At 39.3% G+C, this 16438-nt stretch overlaps 1 protein-coding gene across 1 annotated transcript in view; it reads left to right on the top strand.

Annotated features, from left to right (window-relative positions):
- Window positions 1–16438, top strand: part of Cep128 (centrosomal protein 128) — a 362133-nt gene that overhangs the window by 110115 nt on the left and 235580 nt on the right. Inside the window, exon 15 of the mRNA XM_051150095.1 lies at window positions 1147–1311. Within this exon, the coding sequence (XP_051006052.1) occupies window positions 1147–1311 (165 nt within the window). The remainder of the gene's footprint in view (window positions 1–1146; window positions 1312–16438) is intronic.

Below are 16438 nucleotides of genomic sequence, written 5' to 3'. Positions count from 1 at the left end.
TTTTATGAAGTTGCTTACTGACTGTTAGTGACTGGTGGGTATGTCACTTTATGGCTTACACTTGTGCTCAAGTGGTGCTCCATATTTGACCACCCTCCTTTGGTAGGGAGGCCTGATGGCACTCAAAGAAAGAATTAGCAGGCTACCAAGATGAGACTTGATAGCCTATGACCATATAGTGGGGGAGGAGGTGCCCCTGGGTCATAGACCTAGGGGAGGGGAATAGGTTGAAAGTGGGAGTGAGGGAGGAATGGGAGGATACAAGTGATGGGATAACAATTGAGTTGTAATCTGAATAAATTAATACAATTTAAAAAAATAAAGCATTATAGCAGCATTCCTCCTGAGAATACAGGTGTTAGTTAGGAAGAATTCCTGGGTTCGGGTCCTCTGCATGCTTTTATGTACAGTATATCTGCTTAAGTTATGAGCTTTTAAACAGGAGTCAGTAAGGCAGTAATAGCACCTCCCTGCCCAGGTTGTTGAGAAGATAAAGGAGTCCTGGATGGCGGCACCTCCGGCATGTTCTTGTTTTGGTTAGTTATCCTTGCTCATTATGTTTCCATATACGTGTGGAAGAGGTACAATGGGAGGTTTGGAGGGAGGAAAGGGGAGGGAGAAACTTTATTAAATTGCAATCTCAAAAATAAATGAATGAACAAACAGTGCTCAGTTTGGTTACAGTAAATGTAGATGGGAAGAGGGCCTTTCTGTACTCTTGGTGATGGACAACCCCTTCATACTGTTCTTCACGTCCCATGAGGAAACCGACCATTCAGAGTATCACCTGAAGTGCCTCTGTGGGGGTCTTCTTTAATGGTGCCTTCCTTCCTCAGCAGCCTCTCACTCTGCCAAAATACCCAGGGAGTACTTCTCCTTTGCTGATGTAAAACTGACTGTTTTCTTATAGTGTTTTTCAGTTCGTGTCTGTCATCTTCAGCACCCTATCATGGTGCCTGTCACTTAGCGAGTGTCTGAGGTGTACTGAACACGTGCAAAGGTCCTCTGCTGTGTGTTTGGCTTCTGGGGAGGAACGGGAGCGCTAATATCTTGCTGTCCTTTCCCCACAGCTACGGTGTGGATTATGTTTGGTATTATTTAGCCATGGCCAGTCAGCTTGCTCTTTCCTCCTTGTCTTTACGTCAGGCCGAAAGCTTGGAAGATAAGAACATGGCTAAAGCCCATCGCTGTCAGCTAGAGAAGCTGAAATCCCAGTGTGAGAAACTGACAGAGGAATTAACCCAGAATGAAAATGAAAACAAAAAACTGAAGCTAAAGTACCAGGGTCTGAAGGAGCAACTAGAAGAAAAGGTAAAAGCGTAAGGAAATTCTGATTTAAAGAACTTATTTTTTAAATTTTACTTTATGTATGTTCCATACAAATAGTATTCCAAGTCTTTAGGAACCTTATCTTGGTGCCATGAGTAAAGACAGTTTATTAGAACATTATGACTTTTATTATTTCGGCCAATCGCATGCTAGTACATTTAAAAATTTTTTTTATTTAAATTTATTTTTAAAAAATTTATTCACTTTACATCCCAATTGTAGCCCCTTCTCTCTTCTCTCTTCTCCTCCCAGTCCCATCTCCTTCCTTCCCTTAACCCCTATGCCCCTCCCCTAGTCCTCAGAGACAGGGAGCCAAACAAGAATATGCCAGAGGTACCACTATATAGGACTTCAAGTGTCAGCAATAGTTTTACCTCCTTTATCTTCTCAAAAGCCTGGGCAGGGAGGTGCTATTACTGCCTTACTGACTCCTGTTTAGGAGCTTATAACTTAGGCAGATATACTGCACATAAAAGCATGCAGAGGACCCGAGCCCAGGAATTCCTCCTATCAACTGACCCCAGCCTACCAAGTCTCATCAGGACTGCCTGCATCCTCTTCCTCTGTGGCCTTACCACAGGAGTAAGTGATCAAAGAGTGTGCAACTGAGTCCATGGCAGCGACAGCCCCTGCTTCATTTACTAGGGAACTCCTATGGAGACTGAACTGCCTATTGGCTACATCTGAGCAAGGGTGGGGGGGGGTCGGGGTGGGGCTAGGTCCTCTCAATTCATGGACCTTGTTTGGTTCATCAGTCACCACTGACCCTAGATTTGGTGGCTCTGTTGATCTTCTCGTGGAACTTCTGTCCCCTCCAGGTTTTTCTATGTCCCCACTCTTCCATAAGGCTCCCTGACTTCTGCCCAACATTTGGCTGTTGAGACTAGGCTTCTGCTTCCATCCCCTGCTGGGTGGAGTCTTTAAGAGGATCTTTATGGTAGGCTCCTGTCTGGTTCTCTCTCTTCAACAGCTTCCAATCTCTATTCTAGTTGCCCTTTTGAATGAGGATTAAGCATCCTCCCTAGGGTCCTCCTTGTTACTTACCTTCTTTGTGTCTGTGGATTGTAATATGGTTATCCTGTATTTTGTGGCTAATACCTGCTTATAAGTACGCATATACTATGTGTGTCCTTATGGGTCTGGGTTACTTCACTCAGGATGATCTTTTCCAGCTCCATTCATTTGCCTGCAAATATCATGATATCCTCGTTTTTGATAGCTGAATAATATTCCATTGTGTAGATGTACCGCAGTTTCTTTATCTAGTCTTTGGTTAAGAGACATCTGGGTTGTTTCTGGATTCTATCTATTATGAGTAGCACTACTATGTAAATAGTTGAGATCATGTCCTTGTTGGATGGTGGAGCATCTCTCTTTCTCTTCTGTCTCACCCTCCCGAGTGCTGGGATTCCAGGTGTGTCTGCTTACCAGCTGTGCTCGACTATTATGGGCTATTCTGCTTTGCTTGTCTCTAGTACTGGGCATTCTTACTGTATTTGTTATATGTGTGTTGTTGCTATGGATATGATGCTACTGTCCCTACAACTGACATAGTTTCTGTATTATTGTGTTACATGTTTTATATTTCCTTCTCTACAGTTAAGAAATATTGTTAAAGGGCTGGAGAGATAGCTCAGTGCTAAAGAGTGGTCTTCCAGAAGACTCTAGTTTGGTTCTCAGTACCCATATCACAAACTGCTGATGTGTGTGTGTGTGTGTGTGTGTGTGTGTGTGTGTGTGTGTGTGTGTCAGAGTCACAGAAGTAGAATATTCACCTTAGGACCAAATTTGAAGGGTTAATGATGGAGCTACATTGTTGTGTACTGAGCATGCACTCAGATATGGTGCCCGGGGCAGCATACAGATGAGATCCTTTCACTGGTTAGAACTATATATGCAGTTTTTGGAGATAATGTTGTTTGGAGCCAGAGTGTCTGATTTTGGAGGTTTTAGATTTTTGAGTATTCACGTATACTTAGTTAGCTTCCTTGGGAACAAAGTCCAGGCTTAGGAGGCATTTATCTTATATGCTTTTTACCTTTGGAGGCTGAAAGTAATTTTGCATTCTTTTATCTTGATTGTGTTTTGATTGCAAAGTGTTGCATGAGGTCAGCTGTAGAATTTTTCACTTGTGACATCTTGTTGTGCTCAAAAGGTATGAATTTTGGATTCTTCCAGATTTTCAATTTTTGCATTTGGGATATTTGGTTTAGTCAAGTCTTGACTGTGTGTTCCAGTGGAAAGTGAAGATAGTTTTGATGCTTTAAAGTTAAGGACACATATGAAATATATCTTCCTTGGTGGTAGGGAGTTAGAAACAGATTCCACCACAAACATGAAATCTGTAGATACTTAAGTCCCTTGTAAAGACCTGGCATAGTAAATACATAAGGTCTACATATACACCCTCCCATGTATTCTAAGGTATTTTACCTCATGTATAACATGTAAGTGTGTATATTCATGTGCCATTACTTAGGAAATAATGACAAGGAGAAACATCTGGATGTGTTCAGTGTTGATGGATTTTTTTCTACTATTTTTTTTTGATAAATATGATTTGAAACCCATGAATCTGAAGGGTTTTATACAATTCAGCTTGAATTATATTTAATAGTTTTGTATATATGCTATTTATATATTTTGACTAACTTCCTTAGTACAGACAAAGATAAATAGAATATTGTTGTGTACTGTGCAGAGGACCTTCTCTGTGAGAGGTAGGGTTAGGAGTGTGGATAAATAGGTTTGAATCCTCTTTTAGGAGCAGTGTGCCTTTTTGTAAGTTCCCTAAAACTCAAGCCTCAGTTTTGTTTTTAGAAGATTATAATAATACCTTTATTCTTTGTAAGACTTTATAAAAATGTATACAAAGTAATTGGCTCAGCATTTCATGTCTGATGTATAGTTAATTGTAGCTGGTGTTATTGGTTTATTTTTGCTAAGCTTCTAAATATTTACTGATGAATGATTTAGCCAAGTAATCAACCAATCACCATATACTAATAGACTTTGTCTTACTAACTGTCTTAGCTAAGGTTATTACTGCTGTGATGAAATACCACTACTGAAAGTAACTTGGAAGGTAAGACAGGAACTCAAACAGGCCGGAAACCTGAAGGCAGGAACTGATGCAGAGGCCATGGAGGGGTGCTGCTTACTGGCTTGCTCCCCATGGCTTGCTCAGCCTGCTTCCTTATAGAGCTCAGGACCATCAGCCTAGGGATGGCACCACTCACAATGGGCTGGGTCCTCTCCCATCAATCACTAATTAAGAAATCACCTTACAGCAGGATCTTATAGAGGTGTTTTCTCAATTGAGCTTCTCTCCTTTCTGGTGACTCTAGCTTGTGTTAAGACGACATAAAACTAGCCAGCACAGTTACTGTTCTATATTCTGAAGAGACACCTTGACCAATGGATCTTTTAAAAAAAAGCATGTAATTGGTGGGACTGGCTTATAGTTTCAGAGTAGGTGAGTCTATGATCATCATGACAGGAGGCATGGCAGTTGGCTGGCAGGGAACTAGAGCAATAGCTGAGAGCTTACAGCTTGATCCTCAGGTAGGAGACAGACAGAACTAGACTGGGTTGGATGTAGGATTTTGAATCTTCAATGCTCGCTCCCTGTAACACACCTCCTCCCACGAGTCCACGTCTGCTTTTCCTCCCCAACAGTGCCACCAGCTGTCGCCCAAGCATTCAAGCAGATGAGCCTATGGGGACCATTCTCTTTCAAACCACCACACACTACTGATAGTCTACACAGTGACATGCTGCTGCTGTTGCTACTGCTATGTCTGTGGTCACCTAATCAAGCCCCAGAACTTGGCTGATGAGAAGTTTAGAGCTAGAATGCTGATCATTTGATACAGATGGTTCACAGAGGAGATACTGGGTGAAACAATTGGCAGTCCTTCCACAAGGGTTGAAAGTATAGTGTCAGTGAACCAGATGGATGGGCAGTGTCGTGGCTGTGCTTGGTGCTGGATGAGAGAAATCCCACCTCAGTTATTTTTTCATATCTAGGATGAGGCACATAGGTATGATTCATGGTAAGTAAGTGGTGGGCACGTGTATGTGTACATAAGGTCAGAGGGGAAAACGACAGTAACAACAAAATAAGACAAAACAAAAAAAATCTATTGTTAGTGAAGGAAAGGCTAAAGACTAATAATAGGTTTAAGATATTGCTTAAGCAGCGCAGCGACTTGACAAATGTGGCTGCATGGAATGAAACAGATTAACAGCACATCCTTTGGCCACATGGTAACCAAAAGGAAAGCCTTTGCTTAACAGTACTGCTCTTGCTTGTCCATCTTTAACATCTGCGTACATATGTAGGCGCTCTCTCTCTCTCTCTCTCTCTCTCTCTCTCTCTCTCTCTCTCTCTCTCACACACACACACACACACACACACAAACACACTCTTTCCCCTTACTGGCATGTATCTTTACACACCTTTTGAAATCATTCTGTTTTTGTCCTTTCTTGTTGCTGTGTTTCTTGTGATAAGCTATGGTAAGAAATACTAAGTCTGCATTACAAGTGATGACAGTGATGGGTGGGTCTGGGTGCACTGAGTACCTGCCTTCTGCATAGCTCACCCATCACATATTCAGTGTGGATGTCGTGGATTAAGATGTATTTTTGTCTAACATTTGATTGTTACTTTCTCATCTTAGTTTTCCATTGTCCATGACAAAGGGAATAAGTGTTATACAACTGAAGAACATTTACACATGCACTTCAGATTTTTTATTTTTTATTTTTGAGTTTCTTACTGGGGAGAATGCTCTTTTGAAATGTTACAGAACTAATTTCCTACTATGTGTACTGTCATTAAAGTTTATTATTCCATTTGCTTTCATTTTATGGGGATTTTTTCTTATATCTTCCATTATTCTAAATTGATCTTGTTGAAAATAATCTTTTGATTGCGGTGGTATTTGTCTCAAAATTCATAATAGTGTTGTATCTGAGACATATTTGTATTGGTTTCACTAGCATATGGGGATCAACCAAAGTTAGTGGGTAATTATGTAAGTTTTGCTCGGCGAGTAAGTATAGTTGTCTTCACACTGGTAGTTTTAAATGTCTGAGATATACAGAACTGCTTAATCTAATTTAAAAATTATGTTCTAATCAGTAGAGATGTAGGTCTGATGCTGTTGATCCTTCCTGAGGTTTCTAAGTAATTGTGTTCATTGTTTAGCTTGTGTAGTAAGATGGATTTTAATGGTGAACATGCTTGTACAGTATTTTAGAAATAATTGGGTGCTTAAAATTATGACAACATCCAGTAGATTGCTGTTTATACTACATGCATTGCTTTTTTCTTTAGTTTGTCCATTGTGGCCATATTATCAAATAACATATCCAATAGTTGATGCAGATGTATTTATCTTTTTGTTGTGAGCCTAGCATTTACCAACTGGGCCATCTCTCCAGCCCACAGATATATTAATAATTGATAAGAAAAATGACAACAAAATGAAAGATATGTTCAGTGTTATTTGCCTAATTTCAATAGAAACATCGAAGATATTTATTTTCAGTATTAGTGATTTTCTTTACTGATTGCTTTTATTTCAACTAACTATACAAGAAAATGAGAAGTTATCCTAACTAGAATTATTGAATATGTTTCTTCCTCTTAGGTACCCACACCTAGAGGAAGCTACAGGTACTGACTACCATCATTCTATTTTCTCCTTGAATGGTTGTGCCCATATGTACAACTCCTAGGAGTTGCTGCCATATGCGTAATTGTTAGTAAGGCAGCCTCAACAGTGTTGACACTCTTCAGGTTTGTCCAAGCTTTAATACACCACAAAGTCTGTGTGTTGAGTTGATTAGGCAGCAGTGGACTAGAGGGAAAGGTTGTGTTACCTGAAACATTATAGGACTTAGCCTGTGGACTTCAACAACTTGCCCAATGTTGACCTCTGTCCTTTGGAAGTAGAAGGCATGGTAGCCAGTCCTGTTCTTGTCCTTCCATGAGATTGAGTAGGAATCTTCTCTGGTCTGTCTGCAGATCTTACAGCTTATCTGAGATGTGTAGCTCTCTAAAGGAATTGTTGCTTATTTCAGTAGATGTTCTGAGCTGTCTTTAGAGGACCTTGGTATCTGCTATTAGTTCTTTATTGGGATGAAATTAACTTCAATGAGACTGTCAGGAAATACAGTAAGGTCACAAATTGTGAGCCATTGAAAGAATAGGAACTTAGATGGTACAGTATGATACTTGAAGGTGTTCCTTTGAAATTCACTTCGTTCTTTGAGATGCTTTATTTAAATCATTTGTAAAGTGAGGCGCGACTATACTGGACAAAACTCCAGAGGTAGTTTTGTTATACAAATGATAATTATCATTTATGTTTGGGACTATTTTCAGTGTTGGACTCTGAAGCTGAGAAAATGTAAGATTGGATAGAATAGCGGAGATGGATATAAACAAACTTTCTTTGCATTTCTCTCCTTTATTTAGTGTCAGTACAATGAATCCCACTGTGTCTTTTCATTGAATTTGTAGCATTGAGTCTAGGTCACAGTTACTACATTAAGTTATTTTATGTCTTCCTTTGACATGTTTTGGAATGGAAATATTTATTGATTTTTGTTAGAGAAACCTAGTTAAAACCTGAAATTTCCTTATTAAATGTATCTATGATAACCCAGGCTTCTGTGTCCTAGAGATGTAAGAAGGTAGATGTTAGTGCTCTCACAACCAAGATGATACCACAGAGGTAGTGTGCCCCTCAGTTCAGTCTAATCAGTCTGCAGTGTGTGTACACTGTGTCAACCTTGCTATTCACAGTAAAAACATTCACTGTTATCTGGCAGTTAAAAAAAGTAGTTTGTTTCCATTTAGACATCTGCCCACTATTGCAGTTTTTTGATTTTGGAAACATCTATGAGTGTGAGATGTGTGGTCTGTACAGGATTCACTACTTGGCAAAATCATATCTTCCTGTTTTTGACTCAGCTGTTTGATGGGAGCAAGAAACAGCTCTTGACTTCAGAGTTTTCTAGAAGAATGAGAATAAAGGCAATCATGTGAGCTACTGACTGCTAGCATTTTGTACCTCATGCTTTGAGCCACTTCAAGCATACTATTTCCTTTCTTTAATATTTTAAGTATTTTTTAAACTTTGCATTCTGTAAGTTCTATAAATAGGGAAGAAACTGTCGCCACCACATATTAACCAGAAAGTATCTTCTATCCGAGACTTCCAAGTCAGCACTTCTCAACCTTTTGGTCGCGACCCCTTTGGGGGCTGCATAGTAGATATTCTACATTATTACAGTTCTTGACAGTGGGAAAGTTACAGTTAGGAAGTGTCAACAAAAATAATTTTGTGGTTGGGGGTCACCACAACATGAGGAACTGTATTAAGGGGTCGCAGCATTAGAAAGGTTGAGAACCATTGCTCCAAGCAGTTGTTTCAAGGAAGTTTTGTTAGATTCCTGTCTTAAAACAAGTTTAAGTAAGTGACAATGGTGGAATTAAAAGAGAAATAAAATATTTATTAGTGGTCATTAATTGAATACTTTCTTGTTATTTGAATAATTTGCTTTTAATTGGATAAGTTGTTATTAAGTTCAAAGTAGCCCTTGACTTCAGCAGAGAATTAACTGAGCCAACACATGGGTGGTGTAGTATTAGTTGAGGAAAGAAGATCAGGGTGCAAAGTGAAGTGAAGTGAGACTTGAGAAGAGAAGCCTCCATCTGCCCTTGCTGGGCTGACAAGTGTGTGCTGCTACGCCTGCATTTTCCACATGGGTGCTGCATGTCTGAGCTCAGGTCCCTCTGCTTGGAGAGAGCAAGCGTTTTACCCACACAGCCACCTCTTGAACCCACAGATCTGATTTTAAAAGTACTGAATCTCAAGCTTGCCAGTTGTGTTAGTTCTTGATTTGGTTGAGGTGTCTGCCACTTCTTACCTCAGGTCACTGTTGATATTTACAGTCCTGGAGAGGGAAGCAAACATGTTGGTCACTTTTCACTAAAATTCCTTCCCGGTAGTTTCATATTTTTATTTCTCCAGTTGCCTATGATCCCCACAGTACATATTAGGCCATGTAATGCTATATGTGATCAACTGTGGTACACAAACCAGGGCCATATGAAGATTTCATATCACACCTGCTTCTATGATTGCTTTGAGATTAATTAGGCCTTTCTAGCCCTGGCTGACCCTAAAAGGGAGCATGAAACGGTTGACCATATTTGTTTTCATTGACTTTTTCTTTTATTGCTCTTTAAAGTGCTCCTTAATGCAATTCATTTTCTCATTAGATGATGACCAAGCAGAGTTCTGTAGATTTTAGTCAAAACCAATAGGAGATATTCTTGTTGTAGATACTAGCAGGGTGCTCTAGCGACTCACTTTTACCTCCCTTCCATTCTCTTTCATGAGCAGTAATGCTTTAAGAGAAGGAAGAGAGGAAGAAACCCTGATGGGTTTTAGAGATTTGTCAAGTGTACACTCTTGCTGTTTGCTGTGTAATTTTTTTCTTCTCAAAATTAGGCAACACTCATTCCAAATGCATAATTTAAAACTCCGTTTGTTTTCTTGTCCATATTTTGTTTCAGAAGTAGAAATGCGTCAGAAGTAGATGACTTTTAAATATCAAATGTTGTTTCTGTTTCTAGGTATTTAGCTTGAGAGAAATACGTAATAATCACAGAATGATGCTCATACCGAATGCATAAAGTGCCCCCCAGAAGGTATTCTTTTCTCTAACTGTGAATATTAATTCCTAGGAAGATAGCCAATGCATACCCTACCACCTTTGATTATGCTGGTAATGATCTTTGTATTACTCAACACTCTCTTAAAGCAGGGTGCTAAAAGGCCTGAGCCAAAGATAATTTTCTTTAAATGGAGGTTGAAAGTTTAAATTTGAATTTCTGATTTTTTGTTTGTTTTATGGATAAGTTTTTAAGCCTGTTGAAGCCAACCCTGTGGATTGGGGCCATTCCCACCTGGGATTTAAAATGCAGGAAGTCAGACAGCTTGTGTTCTAATGTGCTGTCTCTCCTTCTGTTAACTCTGCTGTTTTATTCAGTATCTCAGGCTAATTCCTTGTGCATTGTTAATTGTAGCTCCCCCCATCCTTAGAGGAATTTATACAGAGTATCTCCAGAAAAGAGAAGGAACAGCGTGTATTTGTATGTAATCTGCAAAATGGCATTTTTGTTTTGGAACATCAATCTTCTAGTAGAGTTACAGTGTTCTTTCATTTGCTTGTTTTAAATATTCATGAAGAACCAGCCCATTTGTGCACACATGCCTTCAGTGAGTTCAAACTTAATTTGTGACAATACACCCCTAAAGAAACTTATGAAACACAAGAAATTACCTGGCTTCAAAGAATTTGTCTCCTCATTCTTAGCGGGTTTTGTTGTGTGACTGGGGTCTGTTATCCTTGACACATAAGAGGGTACACTGAGAAAATGTTTGTAAAGGAATAGAAAATGATCTATTAATTGACTGGTATTTGAGACACTCTGTTAGGCAAAAAGGAGAAGAAGATGTTTTGGCTCAGAAGTGCTCAGAGTGTTGAGGGACGAGACACAGGACTCACATTATGGCAAGTGGTATAATGTGAAATGTCATGGAAACGGCACATCTTCCTGGCCGAAGCCTGAGGTTGTCTGCTCATGTGGATGAGGATGGTACATCTTATGGTCTTTAGCATGAGTGAGTGTTAGGATTCTGCCCCAGTCTGACTACCTGTGATGTCATTGGCTATCTGCCACTGGGCGTGGCCCTGCCTTGTATATAAACAACAGACTCACCTCGTTCTTCCCTCCCTCCCTCTTGTCTCCTAAACCCCTCTTACCTCTTCTCTCCCTCCTCCTCTCTCTTCTTCTCTTCCTCTGTCTCTGTCTCTGTCTCTGTCTCTGTCTGTCTCTGTGGTACCCCTCCCTCCCTTTTCTTCTCTCCCCATGCTCATATAATAAACTTTTCCTGGCATCTTACTTCTTAATCATAGAAAGTAAAGAATTCTCACCTTTCATAAACTCTTCTTTCTGTCTGCGTTTCTCAGTACTGTTGTTCTCAAGACGGTTAAGTATTTTTATGAAGTTCTAGCTGATTTCCTGAGTTTAAAGTTGCTATCACTTTTAAATATTATTGTGCATCTATCTGTGTACATATGATATGTGTACATGTGGTTCATGTGCTGTGCTGTATGTATGTATAGGTCAGAGGATCGCTTTGTAGTGTCCTTTCTTTCCTTTTCTCTTTCCCTTAGTTCTAGAGATTAGCCTGAAGTACTCAGGTCTCCTCAGCAAATGCTTTTACCCATTAAGCCCTTTTACTGGCCTCCTGATTGTTTTTAATTTTTAATTTTTAAAATTTCATATTTTTTTATATCAACATGCATATATATTGAATACTTTAAATTTACAGAATTTACTATTATGTAACCTCTGTGTTTAATTAGGTTTGAAAACAATTGCTATGATGTGACAAGCTCTAGAAAAGATTTCCAAAAAAAATAATTTACTTCTGCTTAACTTGAAAGAAAGTTGGAGTTGCAGTTTGGTAACTTTGTTTTCATATTTCTAATAAAACCTGTAGTGGATGCCTTCTGTACAAGGGTGGCATTTCGCAGTGTGCCTTAGCTTTGTTGCCACCATTGGCATAGTAATGCCTGTCTTTAGAGAGTTAGGTAAACGGGTTTTAGACAGATCCACTTTTGTTTAGGAGCCTTTCATAAATTTACATTGTAGTGTTACTGTCTGGTTTTAAAGCTGGAGTCAGCTGTTTTCCTGAGCTATCTCAGCACGGCTGATGTGTGTAGCTCTGAGGCAGAAGGCTCACCATGAGCTAGAGGCCAGCTTGCTCTACAAAGTGAGTCCAGGACAGCTAAGGCTACATAGAGAAATGCGGTCTTGAACAACCAAAAACCAAACCAAACCGTACCAAACTAAAAACAACTCAAACAAACAAAGGAAAAAAACCCAAACAAAAGACCCCCAAACAGACAAACAAAAAACAGAAGCCATACTCCCAGCACATTTTAATGAAATAATCTTACTGGCTTTTGTTTCACTCTTAAGCTGTGTATGCTCCCTATGTCTTCTACTCATTATCTCTCTTCCTCCAGTGAGATGTAGAAGATGGTCTTAGGGTGGATAGACTTCATACTTGCTTGTTGAAGTTAAAATTTTCAGCTAAAGAAAATGATTACTTTTGAAAATTAATGATTTTCTTAGGCTCTGAGCTTACTTTATTTAAAATATGTTTTTGTTAAAGTATGTGAAAATTGTTTTTAGTTTCATGCAGTAAATATTTTGGAAACAAAATGCCATTTTGGGGACTCTTTAGCTATTGAAGGTATCTCAGGAACTTTCATACATAGATGGCATTCTGTGGTACTGGGGTGAACCCAAGGCCTTGCTTATGGTAGTAGGCACATTATCTACCACTGAACTATAGCCTTAGTTGTTGTTGTCCTTCCTTCCTTCCTTCCTTCCTTCCTTCCTTCCTTCCTTCCCTCCTTCTCTTTTTGATGCTGGTCTCACTATGCAGCACTGGCTGTCCTGGAGCTCACTGTGTAGACCAGCTGGCCTTGAACTTCTGCCTATGGAGTGCTGGAATTAAAGGTATGCATTGCCATGCCCAGCTTCCTATTGTTCTTTTAACATATGCTTTGTTTTTTCATTTTGAGACAAAGTCTCTAAATTGCTCATGATGGCCTTGAATTGTTATGTAGGTAAGACAGAACTTCAATTTTCAGTTCTCTTCCCTCACCCTTCAATTCTTTGGGGTTATAGATCTGTGGCATTGTGCCTGTCAAGACATAGCATTTTGGTCATGTGACTTTATTTTCAAAGTTGTTATGTTTCTATTAAAGTTATGTTTTCTTATACCCTAGAGAAATTGAGTGTTCTGGAGCACACAGAATATGTTTAAATATGTATCTATATTTATAGCACACTATGTCTTGATCTTAGAATTATAAATTAATGTTGCATTTGATTGTGTGTGGGTGTATGTGGGTGTTACCATGTACTTGTTTCCTTTAGACATGCATGTCACTAGTATAAACTTTTCCTGTCCTAAAATAAACGTTTCATGAAACCTCTGCTCTTTTGATAGTGGAACTCTACTTAGTCATTAGGTGAATAGCACATTTTTTTTTTTTTATGGACTGAGCAGCTTATATTTAGGAATATGTATTATATACAAAAACATATGCATGCAATAAGAATGAAAAAGGAGGCATTGAATTTGAAGGAGAGTTGGGGGAGGGCATATGAAAGGGTTTGGTGGAAATAAGGGAAGGGGAGAAATGTAATTAAATCACAATTTCAAAAGTAAATATTAACAAAAACTAGAATCAGTTTAAACACTAAAAAGTAAGACTTTGGGGTGATTGTTGGGTTTGAGATTTCACTCTGAGGTTTGCCGTCTCAGCAAACCTGGATAATCTCTCTGTAGCTTTCCTCCTTATAAATTCAGAATAACTATTAATATATATTTTTTGTTGAGAGTCCTGCAGGAATTTTATCCATAAATTTTAAAAAAATTTTTTACATATACATTTATATTATTACACACATAAAAAATAAACTACATACAGCAAGAAGAACTATGAAACAAAAAGGAATTATATTAATGTTATATTCATAGTATTTTGGCTATTTATATTTGACAGCTTGAAGAAAATATCTTTCCTATCTTGGTGAGTCTAAAATTCTGAATGTAAATCAGTATCTATCATATCTCATCTCTATCAACTTGAACCATCTGTCTAGTCCTTAAAACATCTTAACCCATAAAGAACTAAGCTTAGTTGTAAAACTAAACTATCTGGTCTTCAACTCCATCAGAGACTTGAGAAGGAATAAAATTAATTACCTGTGTATACAGGAGATGCAGGTTAGCAGCTTCCGAAGCCCCTACAAAGGTATTATTCATTCCAAATCAGTTGGAAGAAACCTTAAGAGAACGATGCTCCCTTTCTCTTAATGGGGTTGGGTAGGGTTTTGGTGGCTTTCTTGGGCTATAAATTTTTATTTTTATTGTGAGTTGCTTATAAGGTACTATTGGTCATATTCAGAGAGAAAAGAGGTTGGACTCAGGGATGTCTCTCTTTTTCTTTATCTTTCTTAGGTTTGGAGATAGGTGTTGAAAAGAAGGGGGAATATAGAAATATATAGGGTTGATAGGACAAAAAGTTGATTATTGCGTCTGCTCTTCAACTTAGGCCTTAATTGTTACTCACAAGATTATTTTTAATTCATTGGTATGGAATTTTGTATATTGATGTAAAATAAGTTTAATTTTGATACATTTGGTATAGATTAGCACATTGTTAAAGGTAAAATTAGTCATGTGACTTCTATGAATAGGTAAGTATAGTTCCTGTGTAGGTGAGTATTCCCTCAAAGTTTGGGAGAGTACACATAATTGATGTATTTTACTTTTTTGGTAATTTATTTTGAATGTGCCATACTGTGTTTATTTTCTTTTTATCCTTCCTCCCTTTTTAATTTAAACGTTTATTTACAACACTGGGAATTGTACTCAAGGACTTGTACATTGAGTTACATCTCTGGCTGCTTCTTTCTCCTTTTTTCAGTTTGAGACAAGGTCTCACTTGATATCTGAGGCAGATGTTGAGCTTGCAAATCTCCTGCCTTAGCCTCCTGAGTGTCTTGAATTACTGTAGTGTGCCACCACAGCTGATCAAGGCTTTATTTATAATGAGGACACTTCAGGATTTTAAAAAATTAATTTATTCATATTACATCTCAGTTGTTACCCCATCTTTTGTATCCTCCCATTCCTCCCTCCCTCCCATTTCCCCTTACTCCCCTCCCCTATGACTGTGACTGAGGGGGACCTCCTCCCCCTGTATATGCTTACAGGGTAACAAGTCTCTTCTTGGTAGCCTGCTATCCTTCCTCTGACTGCCACCAGGCCTCCCCATCCAGGACACGTGGTCAAATATGGGGCACCAGAGTATGTGTGAAAGTCCCCACTCTCCACTCAACTGTGGAGAATGTCCTGTCCATGGGCTAGATCTGAGTAGGGGTTCGAAGTTTACTGCACATATTCTCCTTCAGGATTTATGCTGTGAGATGATCTTTCTATTTAAAAATTTCATTAGTCGCCACATTACCATCTGATACCATACTTTTCAGACTATAAGATGCATCTGACCATAAGATGCATCCAGTTTTTAGAGCAGTAAACCAAGAAAAACAGTAAAAACAGCAATTGAATCATAAGGGACACCTTAATTCCCACCTCCACTTTTGGGATAAAAGTGCATCCTGTGGTCCAAAAAATACGGTAACTTATGTGACTTTTTCGCTGCAGATGTCACTGCAGGAACTTTGCCTTTCTAGCATTTTGATAATGTGATCTCTGCCTGGGCATTTGAGTATTCAGTTATGGGCTCTAAGCTCTTGGACTCCAGTCACATAGTTGACACTGTCCTAGGTTGAGTACCCATTATTAAAATGAAGGCTTGTGTTGGTTCTATATGAACCTTTTTTTCCCCTAGCATGTTTTAATTTTTTTTTAAATTTTAATTTATTATAATTGATTCAGATTACATCCTGAATATTATGCCCTCACTTCTATCTTCCAGTTCCCACCTGCCCTCCCTCTTCTGCCCTATTCCCTTCCCCTAGACTTCTGACAGAAGGGGACCTCCCCACCATATGACCACAGTCTTTCAGGTTTTGTCTAGATAGGGCAGCCTGTTCCCCTTCCTCTGTGTGTCCTCAGGGCCTCTCCACCAAGGGGAAGTGATCAAATTGGGGGCACCAGAGTTCATCTTAGAGGCAGTCCCCACTCTCCCCACAGCCAGGGAGAATGAGCTGTCCATTGGCTAGATCTGAACAGAGGGTCTAGGTTTACTGCATTCATTGTCCTTGGTGGGCACAACAGTTTGTGCAGGCCCCTCTGGGTCCAGATCCACTGGCCTTAATGATCTCTTTGTGGGGCTCCTGAACCCTCTAGGTCCTTCCATCACCCGCCCCTATTGTTCCGTAGCACTCTCAGTGCTCCACCTGAAGCCCATCAGCCAGTCCCAGCATCTGTCCTGTTCTCTCTCTGGATGGACTCTCTCAGAG

Source organism: Acomys russatus, chromosome 1 (assembly GCF_903995435.1).
Source record: "Acomys russatus chromosome 1, mAcoRus1.1, whole genome shotgun sequence".
In the NCBI taxonomy this organism is placed as follows: domain Eukaryota; kingdom Metazoa; phylum Chordata; class Mammalia; order Rodentia; family Muridae; genus Acomys; species Acomys russatus.
This window is presented reverse-complemented; position numbering and strand designations above follow the sequence as displayed.